Here is a 25,723-nt window from a genome sequence, read left to right as displayed (position 1 = left end):
TTGATCAGAGACACCAATACCTTCCAGTGTCCTCACCCGCTTGGTCCAACTGGAATAGATCACTTGAAAAAAATCACCAATTTACTTATTGCAATGTCTTGTAAAATTAGTATAGAGCATGAAAGGTGCATCTATTCCATGTGAATTTGTGTTGTTTTCATATAGGAGCATTGCTTATGTATGCTGCTCTGAGACTCACAGAGACAATCAGCAGAGGAAGGTGAAGTTACCATTGTGAGATGAGGACTTTTATGGTTTTTTTGTTTTGTTTTTTTTAAATATGTCTCATTTTTATAACTTTTAACTCTCAAAAACTCATCCAAGTCTGAATTCCTGAGGGGACAGATAATTGAGAGGACTTGACTTATCAGCTAAATCTCATCAGTTTACTTCTACCAGCCCCTTGCAAAACAAAGGACGGCAGCCTACCACAAATGAACACCCATGTTTCTCCTTCCTCAAGGCATGAACCACACTGCCCAATGTGAATGGCACCTGATCCTGTCCCTCAAGCACTGCATGAGGGCTCTGATCCATATTCCAACACCTCCAAACAACCCAGGTACTCAGACTCTGAAGTGCTTCACGCTCACGTCCAAGAGAACTCTTTATTATGTTTACATAGAGCATGAGCAATGTGGAAAACACCGGAAATTCTGTATCAGTGGCTTGGTTTCTGGACAGCATTGGAGATGGTGATGCAGCTGCTCCCGTCGTGGCTGTATCAGGAGGTGAGTGTGCCACGAGGAGCCAACGCTCTGCGCCTCCGACTGGGGAGCTCCCACCTCTGGCACATTCCCTGCTCGCTCCTCTATGCCACAGTTAGGTGCTCAGCTGTCAGCTTTTCCTCAATTTCACTTGGAACTTGCAATTGTAGTACCTTGGAACTTGTAATTTTAGTACAAAAGCACAGTTTTTGAAACCAATCCTACTAATCCACAAGACGGTTCCCGTTCCCATTCCCTCTCCTCCCCCCCTCCTCCCCATCCCATCCCAACTCATCCCATCCCCCATGCTCCCACCAACACATGCCTCCTTCCCCTCCCTCTCACCCCGGTCACACAGCAAATGTCCTGATGCTGCAGTTCCAAGCCATGTGTCCGCCCCAGCCTATGTGATCCAATGGTCTCTGACCAGGTCCCTTTGTTCAGACGTTCATACAAAACACACAATAGGAAAAAAACAAAACAAAAGGAGCCAGACACAAGAGGGAGACACACTGCCGGGCTCCAGCTCTGGCCTCTGAGCCCTTCCACTAAGCTCCACAGCACTAGGCTCTTGGGGCACCTCCTTTCACACTCAAGGCTGCAGGTCCCAAGGTTTCCAAGGTGCATAGGAAAAGGAAGAAAGGAAGTAAACTACAAGCCTGTTTCTGTTTTAGGTTCCCCCCAACACCTTTCCCTCAACCCAATGGCTGCTGGAGGATATTCTTGACTCCGACAGGTCTTTTCCCGTCTTCCAGTGAGACCCTGCCTGGGGACCAGGTTCACTGTAAGTCACCGGTTCCTCTCTGGAACGTGGGCAATGGGTTTGGCAGCGAGGGGAGGGGGCGGAACACGCCGTGGGGGGACGACAGGCTTTTGTCTCACAGCAGGTTGGGGGGGGAAGATGTCAGGGAAGGCGAGAGAAAAGAGCCAAGGGAAGCCGGTCAAGCTGGCCCTCTGCTTGATGTTTGTACTCAAAACCTCTCCTTGGGGTTGCTTCAGCATGCCGGCGCCAGCCCGCTGTTCAGTCACCTCTCGCAGCCCTGCTGAGAAAGAGCACGTGGCGGGGCGCTTCCGGCTGCTTCATCCTCTGGCTGGCTGCCCTCGTGCCCGCCGGCGATCTCAGAGTCGCAGTCAAGCGCCTCATAGATGGTCGGCAGCGTGGTCTGCTGGCTGAGGCGCTTGCGCAGGCCCACCAGCAGCGGCTGCGGCATGGACGAGACGTCCACGTTGTTGCCGAGGTCCACCCAGGCCAGGCAAGGGAACTTGTTCATGTCCTTCATGGTGTCAGTCAGCTCCTTCATGGTGGCCCGCGTGAGGCGGTTGCCATTGAGGGACAGGTGGGTGAGCTTGGGCAGCGCGCCGAGGAAGGGCAGCAGCAGGCGCACCATGTCGTCGTTGAGCTCCGTGAAGCTCAGGTCCACCGAGGTGAGGCGGTCGCCGTGGTTCTGCAGGTAGTAGGCCATGCGGTGCACGTCCCGCGTGCTCAGGGGGATCCCTGACAAATCCATGGAGTCCTGGCTCACCTTCTTCTGCAGGCTGGTCTTCAGGCTGGTGGTGGGGAAGGGGAGACGTGGAGAGAGATAATTAAGGTTTAAGCATCATTAACGGGAGCACTCTCAGCCAAGTGAGAAGGCATTTGGGACAGGGAGAACTCATCAACAACATGGGCTAGAATGTTAAGGAAAGGGTTAACAGAGCTCACTGAGGAAACAAGCCTTTGCACCATACCTCAGGGCAGACTGTTCTGGGGATGGGGAGATGGTGGGGAAGGGGAGACATCAAGAGAGATCATGAAGGTTTAAGCAAAGCACTCCCATCCATCCCAGCCAAGTGAGAGAGCATTTGGGACAGGGAGAACTCATCAACAACACGGGCTAGAATGTTAAGGAAAGGGTTAACAGAGCTCACTGGGGAAACAAGCATTTGCACCATACCTCAGGGCAGACTGTTCTGGGGCTTTGCTGTGTATTTTCAGCACTTACACATAAACTTTGCCAGAACTGGCTCAACACAGCTTGCTGAAGCGTCTCCCACTAGCAGATGTCAAAGGGTTTGTCTGTATGTGCCCATACAGGCGCTCATGCACAGAAAGCAAAAATAACCAAGGCAAGCAAACTTTCCAAAAGCACTGGTTTACTCTGTGCGGGGGCTGTTTGTGAGCCGCCTCTCCAGGTGAATGCCAAGGTCTGTGCCGCAGAGGAGAGCTGTGTTAAATGTCTGAGAAACGGATGTTGCATCAGGAAAACAATAGATAGGCAAACTGCACTCCAGGAATGGATTCACTGCGTGTCCCTTTAAAAGCCTTCACAAGCAGCACTTAGTCAGTAAGCAGCACCAGTGGCTGCCTATCTGGGTCTCTGTGGTCAGCAGATCATCTGGGATCTGCTGCAGCTATGAAGAGGCAGGGAGGGCATAAGGGTGTTAAGAGATAACTTCAGCCATTTCTATTATTGTCTGCATGGCCAAGGGAGTGAGGAGGAGGTAGGAAAGCTGTGTTGTGAGGCTGCTGAGGATGCAAAGGGAATGGGGTGTGGAGCTTAATGATGGACTGTGGGTTTGTAAGAGTACTGTGAGAAGTGGGAACTGTGGGGCTACAGGAGCTGCTGGGGGATGTGTTGCAAAATTGAGTAGAAATGTGTGTTGGTGTAACACAGGAGAACCTAATCCCTTACCTAAATTGTGTTAATCTTGCTGCTCTTTCCGACACATCTTGCCTTAAGGACATAGTAGGAGCCCCCCCAGTCATGTGCTCAGGGGGTCTTGTAAAAGCCATATTGAGTTTGGGAGGATCAGGGTGGGTTAAGCATTAACCACCACTTCCAAGGTCCCCACTGTTCCTATCTGGCTCTCTGTAGTGTCCTGCACACCTGTGGCACAGCCAGTCCCTGAAAGCAATGGGGACATGGGGACATGCAATTCCCTCGGAGGAGGCTGCAGCAGCGCAGGAGCTCCCGTGGCAGGTGAGAATGTCCCTCCAAGCCTCAGCATGGCCAGGCTCTGCTGGAGCTGTGCAGAGGACGTGGCACTGCCTCTGCAGCTTTGCTTTACGTATGCAGCTCATGGCATCCTAGAAATTTCAGCCCTTAATAATCCCCTATAAGCATGTGTTGACATAAGTCAGTAAATGGGCACCAGTGCAGGCCACAGCCCTTTGTGGACATGTTCAACACTGGCACAAACCTGCAGCTGCACCTTCTTGTAGGAGCATGAGGCAGAAAGATCTCATGGCCTCTCCTGTCAATTCTTAAGCCCACAGATTCCTGCCCTGGGTTTAGCAGTACTTTGCTCACACTACTTCCACATGTCCTTGTATTTCCCATGGGAATTCACTGTGTCCTTGTATTCCCCATGGGAATTCACTGTGCAAGGCTGAAACCATACCTGCAAGCATGCATTTGGAATAATGAGCTCTCATGGCAGAGAGCTAATAACAGCACAAATTAACTTCTATTCAGACCTGAAGTATTGTAAGTAAAATGTATTACTTACTAAATATTTACACATCAGATGACCCACACTACATGTCAGTGGATCACAGGAGGGGCACAGGGAGCAGTGCTTGTCTGTCCTGTCAAATGGCAGGGATGTGCTGGGGAATATAATTGGTCTGAGCACACAAGAGGGCCTTGAAGATGGTACTTGATATCCCTCCACTACCTGGGCCCAGAGATGGGACTGTGAAGAATTAATTAATCCAGGACATTGCTTGTAGCAGCAGTGCAGTTCTTTTGCCTGCTGCAGCAGCAGTTGTGAACTGTGCATGCTGTGGTCAGGGTGGCACTGAGCAAGTCTCCCTTTTCCTGCTAAGCCCAGACATGCTTGAGATCAGCCCAGGCTTCTGGGAGCTGTATTTCTTCAACTCTCTTGAAAAACAACATGTGTGCTTTGGTATAGTTTGTCACCAATCACTGGCAGTGGTGTAGCACAATCTACCACAAAAGAGGGTTCATCTTGTCTGAAATTTATCAGGGACCAGCCTTGAAGTTGGAAACATCTCAGGTTTCCCCTAGCACAACAAGAGTTATCCATGCTAGGTATTTTATCTGGGTGTTTGATCTGGAGTCCTTGTTCTAGCAGAACAGAGCATCCAATGCTCAGTGCAGGTGTGCATTCATGTGGATCAAGTGAAGCAGGGAGGAATGAGATGGAGTGTGAACCTGAGTGCACAGGGTACCAGTCCCCTGTATCCACAGGGGGCTGGTGCAAGGGATACAGCAGCCTTCTCTGGCCTGCAGGGGTTTGGAATAAGGCTTTCTTGGGAGTGTGAGGAATACAGGATAAACAAGCACAGAAACAAGCCTGTAACTACTTCAGTGCCTGTGTTGTACAAACACAGCCTGTGGCTCCTGGAAATTCTCTATCCCAGTCAAACCACGGCAGATCCTGGGTGGGGGACACAGAAAGGAGACACGAACACAGGGGTACATTCCCCAGCCCTAACCCTTGTCTGTGTCTGTGCAAAGCCTCCTCAGACCTTCCTTTTGTGAAGCTGCGGGGCAGGAGCGTGGTTTGGAGCGGGGATGGGAGCCAGGCTGGAGTGGGGACCACTGGAGGGCACGTCTGAGCCGGCGCCGCTCGCCGCGCCCTCGGCATCCAGGTGCCGATCGATCGTCCTGCGGTTCCTTAACAGGGGACAGAACTGAGAGGCTCTCGGGGTCCCCTCCGGAGCGGCTTGGCTCCGAGTGCAGACAGGGATGACTGAAGGGAAATGTCTGAAAGACAAAAGCAATGTGCTCGTCTGTCTGTGCCCGCTGAGCCTCCCCGCCCTCCCCTCCTGTGGCTGCCGTGAGCAGACTGCAGTAATAAGCCACGGATCGTGCTCTCGCCACAACAGGTACCTTCTGCTGCCCTCCCAGCGCCGAGCCGATACCCCAAGGAGGCTTTAATCAAGCAGACAAATTATCTTCCCATAATTGATTCTCCAGACCGGACTGCTCCTGGCTGGATGTGCTCAAACCCTCCTGTCCTGTGCCAGAGCCCGCCCTCCCTTCTTTGCTGGCTTGTTTTTCTTTCTTTTCCTGTGTTTTTTGCTGCTTCCTTTTGCCCTCATTGCTGTACCTGCCAGGGTGACTCTGGGCCTCCTGTCTCAGCACCGGGGGGCTCCCTCCTGTGTTTGAGCTGTTCCCTTGCCTATAAAAATGCCTCTTGTGGGGATGTGTTTGTAGGAGCCTCATCCTGGTGGACACAGCCCTGTGCTGCAGCCAGGCCCTCAGCTCTCTGGTAAGTGCTGAAGCATGAGATGCAATACCCCACGCATGCTGTGACCCCTGGCAGCTTCCTCCTCGCGTCCCTGGTGTTTCTGTGCTGCTCCAAGAGGCAAAATTAAACCCCAGGTCTAGGGCAAGGCATAGAACAGCTACCCAGTCTCTCTATTGCTTCAGAGGAAAATGGGTCTGCAGTCAGAAGTGGGTCAAGGAGATGTGGGTAGATGCTTTACTCTGAGTTATCTGACACTTGGCGTTTTTTGGAGGTCTGTTAAGCTCCATTTCTTGAGGGGAGAGGGGCATGATACACAGGGCACCAAGCCCTCAGTCACTCATGCAGCAGCTGAGAAAATACTAGGTTTATTTCCAGGGAAATGGGTCATGTATTATCCTCTAATTTCTGCACTTGAAACAGGCTTTAAGATTGCTTCAGCTGCAGAGTGCTTTTTTCCTTTTGTGTGAGATACAACAGCTACTTAGCAACGTGGCTCTGGATGCCTGTGGGACTCGTGGACAGAGGCTGCAGAGCACTGGGGGCTGGATTAACCCACTGCTGCTGCAACTGCTGCTCAGGGCACGTTTGTAATTGTGAGGATTTGCATCTGACAAGGATCTGGACCCTGGATGCAGGGCAGCAGACTGTGTTTGTATTATCTGCAGCAAGCCTGGAGAGGAAACAACCCCCAACTCCCTCAAATGCTGGAGAAATGGCTTGCAAGTGAGAAATTCTTGGAAACTTTGAGCAAGAAACAAGGGCAATGAACAGCCCAGCCCTACTGCCTGCCTGGGGGTGCAGCATCCAGTGGGGAATGGGGCTGGCCCAGAGTCCTGTTCGTAAAGGATCAGCACCTGCTTGCAGCCCTTGTCCACCCTGCTGAGGGATGGGAGCTCTTTAGGTGCCTGTCCTTGCTTCTCATGTGGAAGGTTTTACTTTGCATTGTTCCCAGCTCCCTTCCTGGGGTCTGGCCTTTCTCCCATGGACAACGAGGGAGTTTTCCTCCCACCCTCACTGCCACTTATCCCTTCCCTGGGTGCCAACTCTACTCTTCAGCAGTAGTTCATATTCTCCTCATTACCAGCATTCCCTAGGCTGCACTTTGAGCCTGGCTATGGGAGATCCACCCTGGATCAGTTCAGACAGAGCAGGGGCCTGAGAGACTGCCGGTGTCTGGAAAAAAAAACCCTCTCAGTGAGAAATGTGGGCTGGGAAAGAGGTGAAACCATCCTGTGCCTCCCCAGGCTTTTTTTGGGGATAAAAATCTTCCTCTTTCCACTAACACCCAGCCAGTGTTCCAGCCTCCTGGGAACTCAGCTAGCATGAACAAATACAGAGCTGTCTTGAAATGGGACAATTAGGGGACCTGAAATTAATTGCTAGCTGTTTGTCTCCAGGACCTGTCCCAAGAGAATTAACCCTCAGGCCATCTTCCAGGTCCTTCTTCAAGTCCATGAAGCTGCAGGCTCAGCATGTTTGGTTTTTTTATTAGCACTGAATCCCATCAGTTTCTTGCTCATCAGCTAAATTCTTTGGTGGCAGCACCAAAGGGGTGCAGTGGCTCCTGAGTGATGCCCTGTTGGGACTTGTAGCAGTCACAGTGGTGTCTGAACTCTTGTTAGCTCTGTGGGGTTTGGGGGAGCTTGTTCAGCCCAAGAATGTTGAAGTTCCTGGAGTCTCAGCTCATTTCCTTGTCTCCATGCCATGGAGAAAGGCTGGGAAGAGACAGCAAGAGACAGAATTTTGCTAATGAGGGGTGCTCACCACTTCATGCCTATTTCTCTGGAGAATTACCAGCTTTCTACCACTCTGTCTTTTATTTTTACATTAAATTTGTCTCCAAATGTAAAACTTTGCTGATGCCAGAAATTCCCATTAGTGGATATCCCCTCCGTCATTAACAGGCACTGCCAGCAGTGGCTAATTAGCCATGAGTCAGGTATCTCTCAGCTGCTCTTTCTTGCACAGAACCTCAGGCATGTCTGGATGGCATCCCTGCTTTGAGCAGTGATTTGGGGGATGGATTCTGAGCTTTTTAATTGCCTGCTTAGCATAATCTGCTTGCTTTGCTTCCCCAGTGGCACAGGGCGCTGCTGTGCAGGGCTGGCTTTAGCTGCCTCTAATGCAACATGAAAAAGGAAAAGAGAAGCCTCAAAAGTACTGACCTAGAGTAACCCAGCCCCAGCTGATCCTGGCCCTGCTGGGAGGATGGAGGCAATGCACAAATAGGTCACTCCCTCAGTCACATCTCCATCCTTGTGCCCAAGCTCTTGTGACCAGCTGTGGAGAGGAGGCAAAGGCAGCCCTTCTCCTGTGTCACTCCCTCTGCAGCTGGGGTGGGACATGGAAATCTGGAAATCAGCAGTTGTTGATGCAGCTGAGTGCCTCTCTCTTCCTGCCTCTGCTGTCACTTTGCCCTTGAAGGTGTGTTCAAGAGACCTGTGAGCCCTTGGCCTTCCTCCTGCTGCTGCTTGATCTGTCCAAGGCCTCAGGTTGCTTCTCTTCGTTATTTAGGCCTCCCCTAGCAAAGCAGGGAATGCCTCCTTGCTGTGAATATCATGTATTGACCCATGTCCTTGTCAGACCTTCAACTGGGTACGAGTCACAGAGGCACAAGGTCTCTGCTGATTGTTTTTAACTACTCCCTTCCACCCAGCCTCTGTTATTTCACTCACTGTCTGCCCACCACAGTGTCCTGCTCCTCTTGGTGTTTTTACTCTGGCAGGGCAGTGTCAGGCTGCTGGGTGACCCTTTCTGCACCTCCAACAGCTTCCCCAATATACAGGAATCCCCAAATGTACGGCTCCTGCTGGGAACCCTCCTCAGGGCAGTGTTTGGGGCGCTCTGCACTGTAAGGTGAGGGCACAATTCCTGCCATGTCTGTCCATCTGACATCTCTGTGAGCAGCAGCTCCTTGCAAACAGCGTGTGGGGCAGTTCCTGTGCTCCCATATGATGTTTTCCATGTGGCTTCAGTTAACTGACCTGGCTTCCTCTCACTGGAGCAGGAATGATGGTGCCTGTTTACCCTGTTGCATAAGGGTGACACGAAGCTGTAGTTAATATTCTCCTCATGCCATGTGAAGGCTGGGATCTCATCTGCCAGAACTGTCAGCCTCAGTGCTGAGTGATGTTTTCAAGGGAAAAAAAAAGATGTGAAGCCCTTTAGAGCTGTTTCCTTGAAGTCCTCCAGACACTAGTGCTTTCACTGCATTTTAAAAACGCACCTAATGCTGCAATGTCTGGCCAATGCACATCAATAACAGAAAGGGAGCAATGAGCCCAGAAGGGATACTGGATTAGCCACGATGAAATTCACTCAGATGAGCAAAGCGAAGCTGTGGTGAGATTTGTGGAAAGGAAAGGCCATATACATGTGGTGTGGGAGTTAATTCCATACACACAACTGCATTTGCTCTTTGTGAAAAATCTGGGGGTTTTTTCACAATTATAAAGCTGTGTCTGCTGCCTGCCTGCTTTGTGGAGTCAGGTTTGATCCTGTGCACTCAGGAAAGGAAGGGTTACACTGAAGGAGCCAGCTCTGGGGATGATGCAAGTGGAAGATACATCAAGGTTCCCTGACTCTGCCTTGCCAAGACAGTTCAGTTGTCATCCAAAGCTTCCTAATCACAGTACCAGACTATGATCCAGCTCTCCAGACAAAGGCAGTTTTCACCTGATACCCTTCTCCCTCTCTGCTCTGAACTGCAGCCCAAAAAGCAATACACCCTCTGGGTCCCACCCTGTTCTGGCAGCAGATGGTGACAGTTTTCTTGAATTCAGCATGGCAAGAGGCCCCAAGAGTTCTGAAAACAAGAATTAATAACATCTGAAAGTTCTGCATCTGTCAAAATGCCACAGAAGTGGCATTGATAGCCCAAAAGGTTTATGTCTGTATAAAGGAGCATTTCTTAATCCATTGCTCTTTACACACTAAACATCAATTTAATGAGAAAGTGAAGCTGGAGTTATACAACACTCCAGGATGTATTCTGCTCGTTAAGTGGGAGTGATCTATACAACTGTAAAATGGTGCTAAAACCAAATTCCCTCTAGGATATAAAGGACTGAAAATTGTGTAGTAGTTATGCTAGTCCCTGCAAAAAAAAAATGCTGCAGAAATCTTATCCTCCACCTTCTGAGCTTTCAATTTTAATACCCCTGGAGTAAATCTGCAAGAGCTTATCCTCCTAGTTTGGTTAGGCAGCCAACCCAAGCAGGGCAGAGCCAGTGGGGTGCAGGCTGTTGGCTGCAGACAGGATTTTGCAAAGGAGCTCCTTCTTTTCAGTGTGGCAATCTTAGTCTGAGTATCACCAGGGCAGCTGAAATAATCTCTTGGGGTGACTGCACATCTGGGGACTGCAACCCTTTCTTGTACAAGGCACACAGGCACTCCAGGGAGCATACAGGCGTGGGTGCAGAGGGCAAATTGCCTCCCAGCTTCACCTTCAGGAGCTTGGTCAAGCACAGGAACCAGAGAGAGCCTGGCCTGGATGTCTCCTGCTCCCTCCAGCTGCTGTTGGACCCACAATGAGCCTTCTCCTTCCACATTTCTGTATGGGCTCTGCCTGTGCACTGAAACAGCAGAAATGTCTCTTATCTTTCTGCTTTACCAGCCCATGGGTGGTTCAGGTGTGCACCTGCTGGATGTGGGTCCCACTGAGAGCAGCTGGGGATGCAACTGCTGTGAGTTTGTTTGTGACCCACTGGTTTGGCAGTGGGGACAAACACCTGGTGCACGATCTGACTCCAGTATTGCAGCACCACAGCTCCATAACAGCCCAAATGTAATTAAAACCTGGCAGATGCTCCAAGCTCCCTGTACGGCTGAGCTTGCTAATTATCTCCTGGACCCATCTAACATGCTGCAGAAAGTAGAAATTGCATTTCAGAGAGCAAGGGATTCGGGCATCAGCTCTGTGAAAGCCAGGTGCCAACGCCCAGGAGGCTGCAAAAGCAAGAGGAAAATTTGGTTTCTGAATGTGGTCTCCATGCACAGATTCCTCCCTGCTGCCCTTAACCCCCACTAGACTTTAGAAATTCCTTCAAAGTATTTCTGCTACACCCATGCTCTTTGCAGGACCCAAAGAGCAGGAAGGGTGCAAGCCAAGGGCACAGGCTTTGAGACAGACACTGTAGTAAAATACTCCCACTAGCAGACAGAGGGAAGTGCAGAATGTAAAAACAGCCTGCCTGAACAAACTTATGCCTTGGTATCTCCAAAAGAAGCAGCTATTTCTTGCCTGCCTGCTACTGGCAACACCCATTTTCTTGCAGCGGCCTCAGATGCCAATTCTGCAGGCGTCTTCTGCTGCAAACTGCAAAACATTTCATCTCCACACTTAAAAGAGAAAGCTGTGCTGTTAAATATTTCATCAAAATTAATTTGTGCCTTATGTAACACATTGTAACTGGGTGTGGTAGCCCGGCAGGGCAGCCCATTGCAGACCCATTGCACATTGCCCTGCTGCCCTCTCCCTGCTTGTGCTCACAGGTGTTCTGTACCTGGCCAATACCTGGGGCCTGACCCTCTATGTGGGGTGCTCATGGACCCAGAGCTCTTCCTCTGGCCACAAACCTCCTCTCTGTTGTTGCTGAGGGATGGGTTTGCAGCACTTTGCAGGCTGTGCAATCACAGGGAACACTTCCAGTTTGACCCTTCACCCTCAAGTCCAGCTGGAGAAGAGGTTTGCCTGCAAGGAGGAGTCTGGAGATCTGAACTTCTTCTCTTTAAGCTTGGGATGAGGTCAGAACTGCCATCTGTATCCTGCATCCCCAGTATTCTGCAGGATCCTACAGGGAAAATGTCCTTGAGTGGGTCTGGAAAAGGGCTCACTCAGCTCTGAGAGCTCAGTCCTGTTCTGAGCTGTGCTTGGCACCTGCAAAGCAGCACAAACAGTCCAGCCCTGTGGGTGCTGGGGCTGAGAGCACTGGGACTGCTCAGCTCCTGCCAAAGTGGGGCTGCAGGTGCAAGAGGAGGCAGATGGCCTGGAAATCATGGCATTAGGGATTTTCTTCCTTAGGATGCACTGGGAACCTGCCTCTAAGTCAGAACGAAAGGTATGATGGAAATGTCAACTCTCATGGGGGATTTTAAGTTGCTGGCACACACATCAAAGACCAAAAGCATCAGAAAAGCCCAAGGCCATTCTCAGAGTGCTGCTGATTTTGCATTTCTTTTTATCCAATCCTGCATTTATTCCTGTGAATCTAATGGGGCTGACACGAGCTCTTTTCTCAGTCACTTCTCTGTCTTTTCTTCAGCAGTGGTGATCTGTGTCACAAGAACAGGGTTTGCTCCAAGAAAATGACAAGAGGAGGGGTGGATTTAAAAGACATGGGGATTGCTCTTTATCTGGGCAGAAAAACCAGCAAGTGGCAAGGAGGGAACAAGTGTGGGTGTCCAAATACACTTCTAGTAGTGAAAAGCAGCTGCCATCCAGTAGCTGTCAGTGACCAGCATGCTCTGAGCTGGGTTCTCTGTGCATGTGCACCATCCCAGGGTGTCAGAACCCAGAACATCCCTCTGGCTGTCCAGGACCCCTGCCAGGGGGCTCAGAGACCTGGCACAGAGCCCAAAACACCTGTGGGTTTGATTATGACCCATGGAGCAAATTACCAACCTTAGATGAAGATCAGCAAGCCACAACAGTTTAGGCAGAATAATAGTGAAGTTATCATGGGGTGGAAAAGTAGATTTTGGGGTTTTGGTATGGGGGTTCAGGAGGCAAGATGGAGGGAACTGGGCGTGTCCAGCCTTTCTCCTTCTTCTTCTTGGCCTCCATCTTCTGCTGTGATGGTGGCACTTACAGATTGGTTTAGAGTAGAAGCTCACTGTCTAACATAGGTGATGGGTATTGGGAAGGAATTGTAAACATTGTACATGTAGTTTTTAGTATAAAGACATAACACTGCCCTGGGGGCAGGCAGAGTGCCTGGAACTGTCCTGCTGGATGGACCTCAGCAGGGCAGGAGAAAGAATTTTATAGATAAGATACAATGAACAACCTCGAGACCGAGAAATGAAGAGCCCTGACTCCTTCCTCAAGCACTGGGCTGGGGAAAGAGACTTTGAGCAACCTTGGGGTCACTCTGAGCAACCAGAGATCCCAACACCAGGGCCCTCTGCAGGTGCTGGCAGAGAAGTGGGAGCTAAGAAGGTTGGGCACCTCCCTGCCAGCCACCCCAGAGGGGTTCCTGCTGAATGGGGTGATCACTGGGGGCAGTGCCTCATATGGGACACTTTTCCCATTGTCAGTGATGCTTTAAACCAGGACAAGGTGTGATGCAGAGCTGGGAACAGCTCCCTTTGGCACATGGGGGGTTTTGCAGGCTGGCAGCCCTGGCCATGCTGCTGGGGCCAAACACCCTGCAGGCCCTGCAGGAGGGGTGTCTGTGCTGTGCACTCAGGGGGGATTGATTTCAGTGCACTTCAGAGAGGGTGAGGAGCTGTAACACCACACAGGAAGGAGCAAAACACATCCAAGAGAAGCCTGTAGGGGCTGGGCTTTGACAGAGGCTGCATGCAGCTGCTGTGCACTGCTTTCAGTCCTGTCTCCATCTGAGGAGGGCTGGGATGGGCTGCCCAGGCACATCCCCCTCCGTGCCCACCCACACCATCCCTGCCGGGCTCTTACCACACTTGGGACTTCCTGCGGGGCATCCCGTGCCGGTGCCACTTGGAGTGCGGGGTCAGGTGGTAAATCAGCTGCCTGCAGATCCTGTCCGAGGATTTCCAGGGGTCATACTCCTGAAAGCAAAGGGACAGCTCAGACTGCCTGCACCACAGCAGAGCATGGGAGGAGGAGGAGGGCAGAGGAAGATGGGGAAGGAATAAAGAGGCAGTGGAGAAGGGTCAGGTATGTAAGGGAGCAGAGAAGAGGGAATGGAAGAGGAATGGTGAGAAGGTCTGAGATGCCTCTGCCATATGCCAAGCTCTCCTGGACTGGAGCAGGAGCAGGAGGAGTTCTGCACTGCCAGGAAGAACCCCAGCCCAGCATGTTCCTGCCCAGAGCAGGGCTACAATTTACCCAGGAACAAATGAAACTCAGAAGAAGGGATCATTTTCTAGGGCCGAGGCAGGGGTGACTGACAATGCTCTGCTTCAGGGACTCCTGCGCTGCCAACTCCTTGTGTTACAGGACAGTGCTGAATTTCTGTTAATCACCCTGCTGCTGTGCTTCCCCAGACTCTGTCTCTGGACTATCGGATACCCTGATGTGGGAAGGTCAGTCAGTGGCACCCTTGCCCCATCCCCAAGGTGCTTCTTGCTCCTCCTGCAGTAACACACTGACTCCACAGCCTCCTGTGCTCTAGCTGGGAGATGTCAGGACAGGAAACTTAGTCCATAGCCCATCTTACTTCCTTGCAGTCCACTCTGCTACAGGAGGTGTGAGTCTGGGAGCTTGCAATGCCAGCAGTTCCCTCCCGCCCCTGCACTAACTCGTCAGGAAAAGAAGGCACCCACATGGTTGCTCTGCCTTCCTGGGTTATTTTTGCGCTTGTTCTTTGATGCCATGGCTTGGAACAGAACCTCTTCCTCTGCTGAAGCAGAATGGCAAATGGCAGCTGCTGAAGGCTGGGAATTCTGCCTTCCCCATTGTATTTTCCAATTGGTGTCAGACACCTGCATTCCCAGCCCTCAGCCCTCCAGCCCTGGGGCCACATGTGCATTTAGGGATTTGATAGGTGAACACCAGTGAAGCTGTCAGGGAATGCAGGGATTTATTCCTTACTGTGAGCATTAAAGCTCTGCTCTGGGGGCCAACAGCTGCTCTGTGGCTTTGCTCAGCAGTCCCTGAAGGATGCACTGCCAGCTCGTGGCAGCTCCCCTGCGCCAGGGGGAGAGGGATCCCAGCCTTGTGCTCAGCTGAGCATCCCTGATCCCCATCCCAGCCTCCCTGGGAGCCCACAGGGACTGGCCCATGCTTTTGGCTTAGGGGCCTTGCTCTGGACTCCTGTGTGCTGGCAGGGCTGCAGCTGGCACTCTGCTGTCACCCACCACAGCAAACCTGTCCAAGTGGGTGCACGTGCACAGAGGCTCCAGTAGAGCAGCAGCTGGCACAGAGCCCTGCGAGCGATTGCTGGCTCCCAGCTGAGAGTTACCCTCCTGTTCTTTCCTGTGTCCTCTCTGATTTAATTCCCACTGACAGGCTGGGGATTGCACTCAGCCTGCTTGCCTGTAATGCAGTTACACCCGCCAGATGCTCAGCCAGGGTCGGAGAGGGGACGTGGGCTGGCATTGTTCTGGGAAGGGTGTGCTGCTGTAGGTACTGAATTTCTACAAGAATTTAATTAAATCATTAAACCTCTGCTGGCTTTGAAGGGCAACTCAGGTGCTCAACATCTTCCTTAGGAATGGGGAAAACAATTTCTTGTGTAATGGTACGTGTGTCAGTGCATCCACAAGGCATGAAACTAGAGAGGGGGGATAAGCAGGTGTATAAAAATGGCAATGTGTTATCTGCCAAACACATGGGCACTGGATTAGAGCAAGGTCCCCTCCTGCTGCCTGCCCTGAGGGGCACTGCACAGCATGGCCTTGGAGAGGGTCTGGTAGAGCAGCTGGAGATGAGGTCAGGTGAAGTGTGGGTAAAGAGATACCACTGCTACCACCCAGCCCTTCCTGCAAATGCTTACATGAATTACACAGGAAAGGTTTTGGTTTGGTTTTTTTTTTTTTTTCAGGCTGTGCTACAGCCTAATAATGATGATTAAACTTTGGCTAAATGTGGTTTGTCTATTGAGACATGACTGGTTAATTGTTATCAGTGAGCCTCAGGAGATGGCAGAACAAGGTTAGCAATGCCACTAATCTACACCAGGCATTCAATGTATTCCCTGGGGCACTGCTGCTTGCTCTGAGCTCTGTGTTCTTAATATCTCTCTTCAAATAAAGAAATTCACTCTATTCCTCTCCTTATAAAGCAAACATGACACTTGCCAAGCCTAATGAGCAAACGGGTACATTGCAAATCCAAGTGTCTGTGGTGGCAAAGGGTAACAGGAATTGATGCTGGTTGTGGCAGTGGGACTGGGGCATCTGTGATGTTTGTCAGTTCTCAGCCCTGCCTTTCTGTCTCTGCTCTCCTCATCCTCTGAAGGAAATGCTGGAGCATGCAGGGATACTGTGCACATAACACACCAGTGGCAATACATTCCTGCAGCACCATTCTCTGTGGGGAACTCTGAGACTTTATGGGGACAAATAATGCTGGGTTGAGGTAGTTACATATGGCAAAGGGCCCAGGAAGAGAGAGGTGATTTTCCTGCAGGGATCTCTGCTCTCCTCTGCAGCTTCATGAGCTCTAATTGCTTTGAGTGATTATATCTCTGCCCTATCACTAAGTTTACTGTGGGCACAAAAAGTAATTTCCTAATCTCTGTGCACATAGTCATCCTCTCCTTCAGCTGCATTCATGTTTTGAAGTATTTTTAACTGATTTCTACAGAAAAGTGCCCCACAACCCAGATGCTGCCACTCCCAGGGCACGCTGTGCCTGGCTTTGGAGGATTGATGCAGCACCAGCTGCCCCAGCAGGGCTCTCTGCACCAGGGCTGTGCCACACAGCACTCACTGAGCTGGGGGAGAATTCACCTTTTTGGGGCACTGCAGGTCTCTGGCAAGGCTCATCAGCAGGTCATGGGAGATGGGATCCACCAAGTTGAGGAAAGTTGCATTTTTGTAGAGCACTTCATTGAGAAATGTTCCTTCCAGTCCTAGGTCCTACAACAAAAGCAGACAGTCAGATTTCCTCAGGACTATATCCATTGGATGTTCTGAAACCAGAAAGCAAATCTGCTGTGGTGCCAGCTGGATGCCCAAGTACAGGAAATTATCCAGCAGAGTTGGATTATCCAGCCGTGTCTGACCCAGCATTGCTGAGCAGCCAGAGAGCTGAATGAGATGCTGAGCTAATTTCAGCTAGTCCACCTTATTCCCACCTACCACAGGAAGGTGAGAATTCTATCATTTCCAGGCTGGCTGGAGCCTGGAGAGAATTCACTTCAGAGAAACACAGTTTTGTCAGCTCTATGTGTGAATCTGCTGAAGAAGCCAAGCAGGAAGGCTGGCTCTAAAGCTGCTTCCCCAATCTCAGCTTTTCTGGAAGAATCAGACCTCTCTCAGGTATTTAGATGCTGCCATATGCCCTGGTGGTGGCTGGCTGAGCAGAAGTCCTGCCCACCTGTGAGAGTTGAGCTGTGCTGTGAATTTCTCAGGATGGGGTGCAATGGTAAATTTAGAGGTGGCTTCACACCACAGTCAGAGGAGCTCCTCTTCCATCTTGCACAGTGTGGGTTAGGGGAGCATCTGTGGTCCATGCAACTTATCTGTGTGCACCAGGGGATGGGGCACCTTTGAAAACCTCAGCATCTTTGGGAGCAAAAAGCCTTCCCAGGGCCAAATGGATAATACTGCAAAGAACTAAGGAGAAAGCAAAGAGCTAATATACTGACACGGTTATTACAATAAAAAGGTACCACAGAGCTGTGAAAAACAAACAAAAATTTTTAAAAAATGTAGGAAAGAGAGATCACATATTCACATCTGAAAAAATTACCCTAGGAGTAGAGATGTAGAACAGAAAAACCCTCTAGTAGGGATAGTGCTGGGTTTGATTCAGTTGATAAGGAGGGCTCAGCTAAGGGAGGGAACAAGTCTTTTCCCCATTCTGTATGCAGCTGACAGGAGAAATGAATAAGCAAATGGGTGCCCCATATGTTCACACTGCTCTACTGAGTGTGTGTTTCAGGCACCACCCAGTGACTGGGAGCTAAAAAAAAATGGAGTGAGAGGAGGGGAAAAGCTGGATGTGTGCACATACATCACCAACAGGGGCAGAGCCATGGCTGGCAGGGGTTTGGGATCTTAACTCCAAGCACCAACCAAAGCCAGTGCTGCATCCTGCTCTGGATATGCTGGATTGAGCAGGAAGCACAATCCCAAAGAGACCCTGGCTAGAGACACAGGAAGGGAGAATAAATGAAATACTTTACCATCACTCTGTGCACACAAATGGCACCTGTAAGCAGGCGAGGAACCCAAGCAGTGGATCAGTCCTGAAGGACAGACAGCCACAGCTGGACATGGGCCAGGAGCCTGCCAAGGCATCATGCCAGTGTCTCCCTTAACCATAAGGCTTCAGGGAAATGGAGCCTCCCACAGCAAGTGTAATGTGCACAGATGAAGGAAGCTGCTGTGGGGATGGCATGGCTGGGCATGCAGCAGTGGATGTCAGAGCAGTAATTAAACTCCCCCAGTTGGAACTGTACCATTAAGATGAATCTGCATTCCCATTATAAATCCTGCCTGCAAGGGTTTTTTTCAGTAATATAGCTGTAAATGTTCACTGCACATTGATATTCCATAAATTCTTAGCCCGGAGGCATTTTTCAGCTCATCTTACTTATTTCCCTCTCTCCCTCCCTCTCCCTCTCATTTCTTGGAAAATTTTGTACCAGCTAAAAGGTGGCTGCAGACAGCAGAATATTAAAACTCTTGCCAGTTCAGTTGGCTCAGTGCTGTTGTCTTAAAAATGACACTTTGCCATCGTCTCAGCACAGGGAAAACACATTACAGCAGAGTTTTTGCTGGTCTAAGTCTAATGTCTCCCTGGGCTTCAGCTGAGGGATGCCCACCTAGATCAGCAGGAAAGCTGATCTGGCTCCTGCTGGGGGCATTTCTGGGGTGGATGGTGTGCAGTGGAGCTGTCCAAGTGTTCATGTACAAAGCACACCTGCACCTGCACCTGCAGCTGTTCTCCATGCACTCCTCTGAAATGCTGGGATCCCACACCTCTGTCAGTGGATTTGCTGCTTCCTGCCTTGCTTGCTTTACATTATCACACCCTCTGAACATCCCAGGAACAGTCTGCAGCCCTCAGGTGAAAAACCCCTGGCAGATCCATCAGCAGGGAGCACCTGCAGGGCTGGGCAAGCAGGAGGCACACAGGGGATCCCGTGTCCTGTGCTCTGGCTGCACTCTCTGCTCCCCTGAGCAGGCTGCAATTCCAGTCCTACTGTTTCTCTGCCTTCCCTGGGGTGTTTGCACCCTGGCCAAGGCACAGTGATGAGGTGTGGTGTAAATATCCTCCCTGTCCCCTCCAGTGAACAAGGAATCTCTCTCTTTTTCCAGGTAACAAACAGACCCTCACCTGGGACACACTAACCCGTGACTCCCAAGAGCGAGACACTGCCAAGGTAAGGGGGGGACAGCTGGGGACCCAGCTAAAGGGTGGATGCAGCTGTGGAGTGAGGAAAATCTGTGAGTTGGAAAAAAAGCCTGATCTGAAGCTGGCATTGGACACGTGAGGAGGACTGGTGGTGATTGCATGACCCCAGCCTGGGGTGTGGTACATGTTAGTGGTGTGAACCCTCCATCTCTGAAACCTCTGAGTGCTCAATGAACCAGAGGCCTTGGGGTGTTGCTGGATGGGTTCCCATCTTGCTTGGCACAAGATGTTGTGATTACAGGATGCATGTGCCGCTGTTCTGCTGTGAGCAGATGGGCAGGCAGTCACTGTTTCATCATGGCCAGGCAGAACTGGGGACCAGGAATAACATGAGGACTGGAAAGGCAGCAGGCAACACGTGAATGTTCATGGCACGGTAATTCTCGAGCGCAGATGTGGGGAAGCCAGGTGTTCAACTGATCCTGAAAGGAGCTTAGAAATGACCCTGCATTTCATATGGCCCCATGCCTGAGCACTCAAACCATGCCTGGTCACAGATGGACCTTCTGGAGACCTCCAGGGTCTGTGAAAGGTTTCAGTGCCTCAGTCTCCAGGAGAGGTGCTGAGCACTACAGAAAATGGCATTCTGTGGTTCTGGCCTCTGGCATACCCTAGTAAAGTCTGTTCATGGTACATCACCACATCCATGAAGCGAGTGCTTGCCTCTCTTTCTTCACAAGCTTCTTGCAATAATGCCTCCCCAAAACTGCCTTAAATCTTATTCAACCCTTGTCTGCCATAGTGGTGCACACACAGAGGTTTGCTGTGAATTTATCTGTCTACATGTGTGGCAAGAAGAGTGTGGTGCTGGTAACAATCTTCAAGTGAATGCTGAAGTAGTGGACAGGAGAAGCAGAGATGTGATTTTTGGTCCTGTGGATTCTCACCTGTGAGTGTGTAACCTCCTGGCGGCCCAGGGCAGTGAGCACCACTGTCAGATGTGCTGAAAACCCTGGACATGCAGGGCAGGCAGGGCTGTGCATGCAGCTCCCTGCAGCTGGTGCTGTGGGTGACCGAGCATCCAGCGAGCCATCCCTGCTCCACTGCACTCACACCCAAAGGCCACTTGCTACTAAGGCAAGAGATAATGCACATTGCCAAGATGAAGTTAGATCATCATTATCTAATGAGGCAACATGACAAGCTACAAACTGATGGTGCTTGATGTCCCCATCAGAGGTGGAATTTGCCTCCTGTGCCACCAGTCACCGAGTTGCCTGCAGTTTGGGGCAGCTGAGTTTGCCTGGAAAGTGATGGAAGCAGTGAGTGATGGAGGAGATGGCTCCGTTCCAGCAGCAGGGCTCTGTCCTCAGCATCAGTTTGGCACCACACTGTCTGCACACCGCCTGTGCTGTTCCTGAATGGCGGCAGACTGAGACGTGCTCCCACTGATACACTGACCCCTTTACCTCTCCTCTCAGCCTCGCCTGTCCCAGAGGTGCCCTCCAAAGCCATTTTGGGGTTTCCCAGACATATCTCAGCCAGGCTGCTTGAGTGGCCATAACGGGACGTGGTGGCAGTGGGTGGCTTTTTTCTGGAGGGGCATCAATCTGAGCACACCCTCGGGCTGCCATGGAGGGGTGTGTATGGGCACAGCCCATTCCCGGACCCCCCTTCTCCTGCACGGCAGCTCCTCCAGCCCCTCTCTGTGCCCCGGCAGCCGGGCCAGCTGGGGTCGGGGAGGTGGCTGGTGCCGCCTGGCACGGAGGGCACGGAGCGGGGCACGGAGCGGAGAAAGGCAGCACAAAGAGCCCCCCAAGGAGGCTGCACACCCCGCGCCGGGCAGGGGGCTCCTGCACCGCGGCTCCCGCAGCCCCGCACGGCCCTTTGTCCCTGCTCCGCCCGCATCCCGCATCCTGCATCCCGCATCCCGCATCCCGCTGTACCTTCCTGAGCAGCCGGAGGATGTGCACGGCGTGCTCCCGCTTGTGCTCCCGGATGGTGGCCTGGATCTCCCGCAGCCACCCCACCCGCCGCACGTAGGGCGCGGGCGATGCTTTCCGCAGCACCCCGGGCAGCTTCTGCGGGTGCAGCAGCAGCGACGAGAGGTGGAAGTCGCCGCGGCCGCTCTCCAGCCTGCCCGGGCACGGCTCCTCGCCGCTCTCCTCCTCCAGGCTGCTCTGCCGGCTCAGCCGGGAGCCCATGGCCGCGCTCCGCCGCGCTCGGGCCGGGCGGGCTCGGGGCTCGGGGCTGCGGGCCGGGGGAGGCGCCGCGGAAGGCGGAGGGTGCGGCTGCCCCGCCCCGGCTCCCCGAGCTGCCCGAGCTCCGGTGCCCCGCTCTGCACCCGCTCCGCGCCCGCTCCGCACCCGCCTCCCGCGGCCGGGCAGCCCCAGGAGCCTCCTCCTCCTCCTCCTCCTCCTCCTCCTGCCGGGCTGGCTCTGCCCGCAGATGCTCGCTGGGGAGGACAAAGGGAGACGCGGGTGCTGCCGACACTGCTCCTGCCATCCAGCTGTTCTATTCCCGGACAAACTCTTTGAGCATCGCAAAAGGTTGTCTAGATTAATAGTAGTTCAAAGCACACCATCTGCAGGGAATGCTTCTGTGGGCTGTGTTTTCTATCAGTCTGCTGTTGGACCCAGAGGAGGTGTTTTACTAATCTAGAAAGTGGCAGGAATTTTGCCCACCACCCGTCATCTGCAACTGATAGTACGATGCTGGCACCGTTCCTCACCTGCTGTGGGTAGAACTGTTTTCCTTGTGTGCATTTTTCCCTCCTCCAGCAGTGCACAGCAAGTTTAGCACATGCTTTTCCTCAGACAAAATCATTGCCATCCAACAGGATGGGAAAAAACAAAGCCTGGATCCCATCTCCAGCCACCGAGATCTTGCAGGCAGCTCAGTCATGCTCCCAGCACAACCAGTGGCTCAACCTGCCCTACTTTTGGGAATTGGAGCCATGAGCTGGCTTCTATCAGGACTATCAGCACAGTGAGCCCAGCAGGCTGTGGGTCCTGCATGCAGAGCAGGGGGAGCTGGAATGTGAGGACACACAGCTATAGGAACGACCTGGGGTTCCCACTGCCTTGTGCATCCATGGACAAGCATCATCCAGTGCATCTGTGGAAGAATGTTGTGGCTGTTGGGCTCTCACTCTGGGGGAATGGGGATGGCCATGGCTTTTTGAGGTACAGAGCCTGCAAGGATCATTTTCCTTCTCAACCTTCCTCTGAGCCATGAATGGGGACGGAGGTGTGGGTGTTTTGCATCATGAAAGCCTCCTTCAGATACTCTGCTGGTGATCCCTGTCTGGCTTGAAGAGACAGAGACAAAACAGGGCTGGACTCTAAAGCAGCCTGGCCAATGCATTAATTTTGTCACTGCCTGTGCAACCCTCTAACCATGGCAGGTCAGATTCTGAAGGCCCTTCTCAGAGTTTTCCTCAGCTTGACCAGACAAAAGCCCTGACTGTCCATCTGCCCATTTGTCCCCTCCCTGCCCTGACCACCTGCATGAGGGAAATTAGCATCAACAGATCTTGAGATATGGCTGAGCCTGACTCAAGCTAATCCCATTTGGAGGGAGTAGATGCTGAGTAAGGACTTCTGGATCTGGTCAGAGAGCTTTGAGAGAGAAAATCACTCATATGGGGTGCAGTACTACAGCTGCAGGATTGTCACTGGGAGCAAAGGGAAGGACAAAAAGTAAAGGTGACAAAGGAGGGGTGCGCGATGGCCTTTCCCTGCTGCCTGGCAGCTGGACAGGCTGCCATAAATCCATGCTTCTGAGTGACACTGAAAGGAGCAGCAGCAATAGAGGATGTGGAACCAGAGGCTCAGTTCATGAGCAGGATGGCTTTGTGCGGCTCACTTGTCTCACCCCTTATCTCTGAGAGCCAGGAGGAAACACAATGTGCAGCTTACTCGTACTGGGGTGGAACCAGGTGGGCTGTAATGAGGCAGTGGGAGAAGCAGGGCACACAAGTGGCTCAGAGGATGGCACTGTTACCAGGATACCCCTCCTCTGCATCTGGCTTGACAATATCCCGCCACGGAGCAAATCCTCTTAACAAACAAACAATTGCAGGGCAGCTCAGCTGTCTCCCGGCTGTGCTTTAGCCCTGGGAGCACTACAATAGAACGGATAATGGGAGCTAATGGGAAACACACCAGTGCTCCACTTGGCTTCCCTGAAGGAGAATGCCTGGCCAGCAGCCCTCAGGAGGCTGAGATAATCCTGCCCTAGCTGTGTGTGCCTCCAAAGGGCACACGGCAGGGAGTGGATGTACTTCCATAGCTGAGATGGTCAGCAAGGGGAGGAGGCAGGAGTTTGCTTGCAAAGAGTGGACTCTTGTGTCAGAGTCTGCATCCTGTGGTCCTAATGCAGCCCTAGGAGAGAGTGAGCCAGCATGCAAAACCCGGGAGATACCAATCTACAGGAGTGTCCACACCTTCCTTTCATCTCTGCTGCAGTGCCAAGGGCACCCACAAACTTTACACAGAGACAGATCAGCTCAAGAGCTGGTTTAGCACAACAGAGTGGGAGCTGGGGTTTCTCACAAGGACCACAAGCTGTGGGTTTGAGACTTGGAAATCCCATCCCCGTGGGTATTTTAGCACCTCTCAGAAGGATGTGATCTTGTTTCTAAACTGAATGCGGGGTACACGGTGCTGCCAACTGCATCTAGCTGGGTGCAGCATGACTGAGTTAATTTTACCAAAAATTGCTCCTAACATGAGAAATGGGAAAAAGGGAAAGCAGAGATCCTTTCTCTATTCACTCAAATTCTGTGCTGTGAGCACATCTCCTTGTCACCCAATGCCCAGGAATGGGAATGTTCCAGTTCCTTGTCTTTCAGGCAAGTGGGGAGAGCTCAGATCAGTGCCAGGACAGAAGAACAACTGTAAAGGTTCAGTACAGGATCAGACCACAGGCCTCTTTCCCCTGGGATCCTCAATTAGCAATGGTTAATAGAGGATGTCCAGCAAGGAGGATAAAACCAGGGGGATGTAGGTCAGTGTGCTGCTGGGTACTCTCCTTACCATCAGCCATCCCTAGTTCAGGAATTTCCTGAGATGTGGATCTCTGCATTTAATAGGATTTTCAAGTTTTTCCTAAACCCATTTTTGAGCCTGAGAAAATTTTGGGTATCCACAGCAACTTATGGCACTGTTCAGCTGTGTGAAGAAATATTTACTTTGTTCTGAATCTGTCACTCACTGTTTTCATTTGATGCTTTTGTAGCTTAAATATTGGAAGAGGCAGCAGGCAGTCATTCCTCTTTCATTTTCTCCAAGTCACTCTCAGATAAACCCCTGCTGTGCCCCCTCTCAGGTTTCTGCTTCGCAAATTGAGGAGTGCTGGACTTGTATAGAAACCATTTCATCCTTAACCAAGTCCCTGCCTCCCCTCTAGCCCTGCTGCAGAGGAACAGCCATTGGGGCTGCAGCTGCCCCCTGGAGCTGCCTGGGAGCACGCTGGGTTTGTGATCTTGCTCTGGCTGCCAGCACTCTCTTGGATTCTTTTGATTGTGCTCAAGCTTGAGCTGATGCTTTCATTGAACACTGCAGCCTTGCTCTTGCTATCACTTGGCCCCTGTGAGTCAGTTTCCCATTAGTGGGATGGGGAGGGGATAAACATTGCTTACCCCATTTATGAATCCACACTAGCAGTCATGGCCTGGGATTTCCATGTTGTCCCTCCCTGCAGGGTCTGCAGCCTGTGCAGCTGGGCTGGGACTTTGGGCTCCCATCTGTGCCTGGGAAAGGTTTTGGCTTCCTCCCTGGCATGGCCAAAGGGGCTGCCTGGAGTAGTCACTGCCTGATGTGCCCTGGCCCCTGTGTGCAGTGCCAGTGCCATGGCAGTGCCTGCTGGAGCTGCTGCCCTTTCCCCATGCCCATCTCTGCAGTGCCAGTGCCACAGGAGTCCCTGCTGCCCTTTCCCCATGCCCCTCTGTGCAGTGCCAGTGCCATGGAAGTGCCCACTGCCCTTTCCCCATGCCCATCTGTGCAATGCCAGTGCCAATTCCAGTGCCATGGCAGTCCCTGCTGGAGCTGCCCTTCCCCTGCACAGCCAGGCTGTGTCCCCAATCCCAACCTCCCTGCCCGTCACGGGGCTGCTCTCATTTGTATGCTGGTCAAGCTGGCTTCCAGTGACAATCCTAATTATGTTTGCCTTGTGTATGATGGAGGTTACATTTCTGACTGATTTTGCCGGGCTGGAGGTGTAATTGATTAATTTAGAGTTTAAGAAGGGAAAGAGGATTAAGGCGGAGGTGAGGCTGTGCTGCCAGACGCTGCATTGACTGCTTCACACTTTCACAGCTTCAGCTTTTGTTTGCCTGCAAACCAGCTTGTCTGAGCTCCCAAGTTGTTGTTTCTCGTGGCTCTGAGCTTGCTGGCAGATCCCTCAAAGCCAAGGCTCCTGCTGGGAAGGGAGCTGCAGCTCTGGAGACATTCATGCTCAAAGAGCTAGTGCAGGCTCCAGATTTAATTCCACTGTGTCTAGGGGGCAAATGCACTTGGTTTGGCCATGAGCTTTTCATGTGGGAGCTCCATATCCCAAATACCTGCAAGCTCTGGACTGAACGAAGCAGCAGACATGCAGAAGGTCCATCTGTCCATGACAGTGCAGTTTTGGGGAAGAATTC

The 25,723-nt window shown here is 51.9% G+C and overlaps 2 protein-coding genes across 2 annotated transcripts in view; one reads left to right on the top strand and one right to left on the bottom strand.

Annotated features, from left to right (window-relative positions):
* Positions 1-589: 589 nt before the first annotated feature.
* Positions 590-21,285, bottom strand: LRRC75B (leucine rich repeat containing 75B). The gene is made up of 4 exons (XM_054288785.1): positions 21,024-21,285; positions 16,503-16,631; positions 13,543-13,655; positions 590-2,255 (listed from the first exon to the last, which is right to left on the bottom strand). Exons 1-4 carry the CDS (start codon positions 21,279-21,281, stop codon positions 1,733-1,735), a joined length of 1,023 nt encoding a protein of 340 aa, XP_054144760.1. The 5' UTR covers positions 21,282-21,285; the 3' UTR covers positions 590-1,732.
* Positions 19,087-25,723, top strand: part of GGT1 (gamma-glutamyltransferase 1) — a 44,717-nt gene continuing 38,080 nt past the window's right edge. Inside the window, exon 1 of the mRNA XM_054288784.1 lies at positions 19,087-19,105. The gene's annotated coding sequence lies outside the window, so the exon portion shown is untranslated. The remainder of the gene's footprint in view (positions 19,106-25,723) is intronic.

This window comes from Melozone crissalis, unplaced genomic scaffold, assembly GCF_028551555.1.
Source record: "Melozone crissalis strain CALT ecotype California unplaced genomic scaffold, PUWL_Pcris_2 ptg000063l_1, whole genome shotgun sequence".
NCBI classification, from domain to species: Eukaryota; Metazoa; Chordata; class Aves; order Passeriformes; family Passerellidae; genus Melozone; species Melozone crissalis.
Note: the sequence above shows the minus strand (reverse complement) of the source record. Positions and strands in the feature narration are given on the sequence as shown.

Coding starts and splice junctions, on each gene's coding strand:
- LRRC75B (XM_054288785.1), bottom strand. CDS start 21,281: ATGGGCTCCCGGCTGAGCCGGCAGAGCAGCCTGGAGGAGGAGAGCGGC. Junction 16,632..21,023: donor TCCTCCGGCTGCTCAGGAAG/GTACAGCGGGAT, acceptor CTTTTGTTGTAG/GACCTAGGACTGGAAGGAAC. Junction 2,256..13,542: donor CGCAGGAAGTCCCAAGTGTG/GTAAGAGCCCGG, acceptor CCCCACCACCAG/CCTGAAGACCAGCCTGCAGA.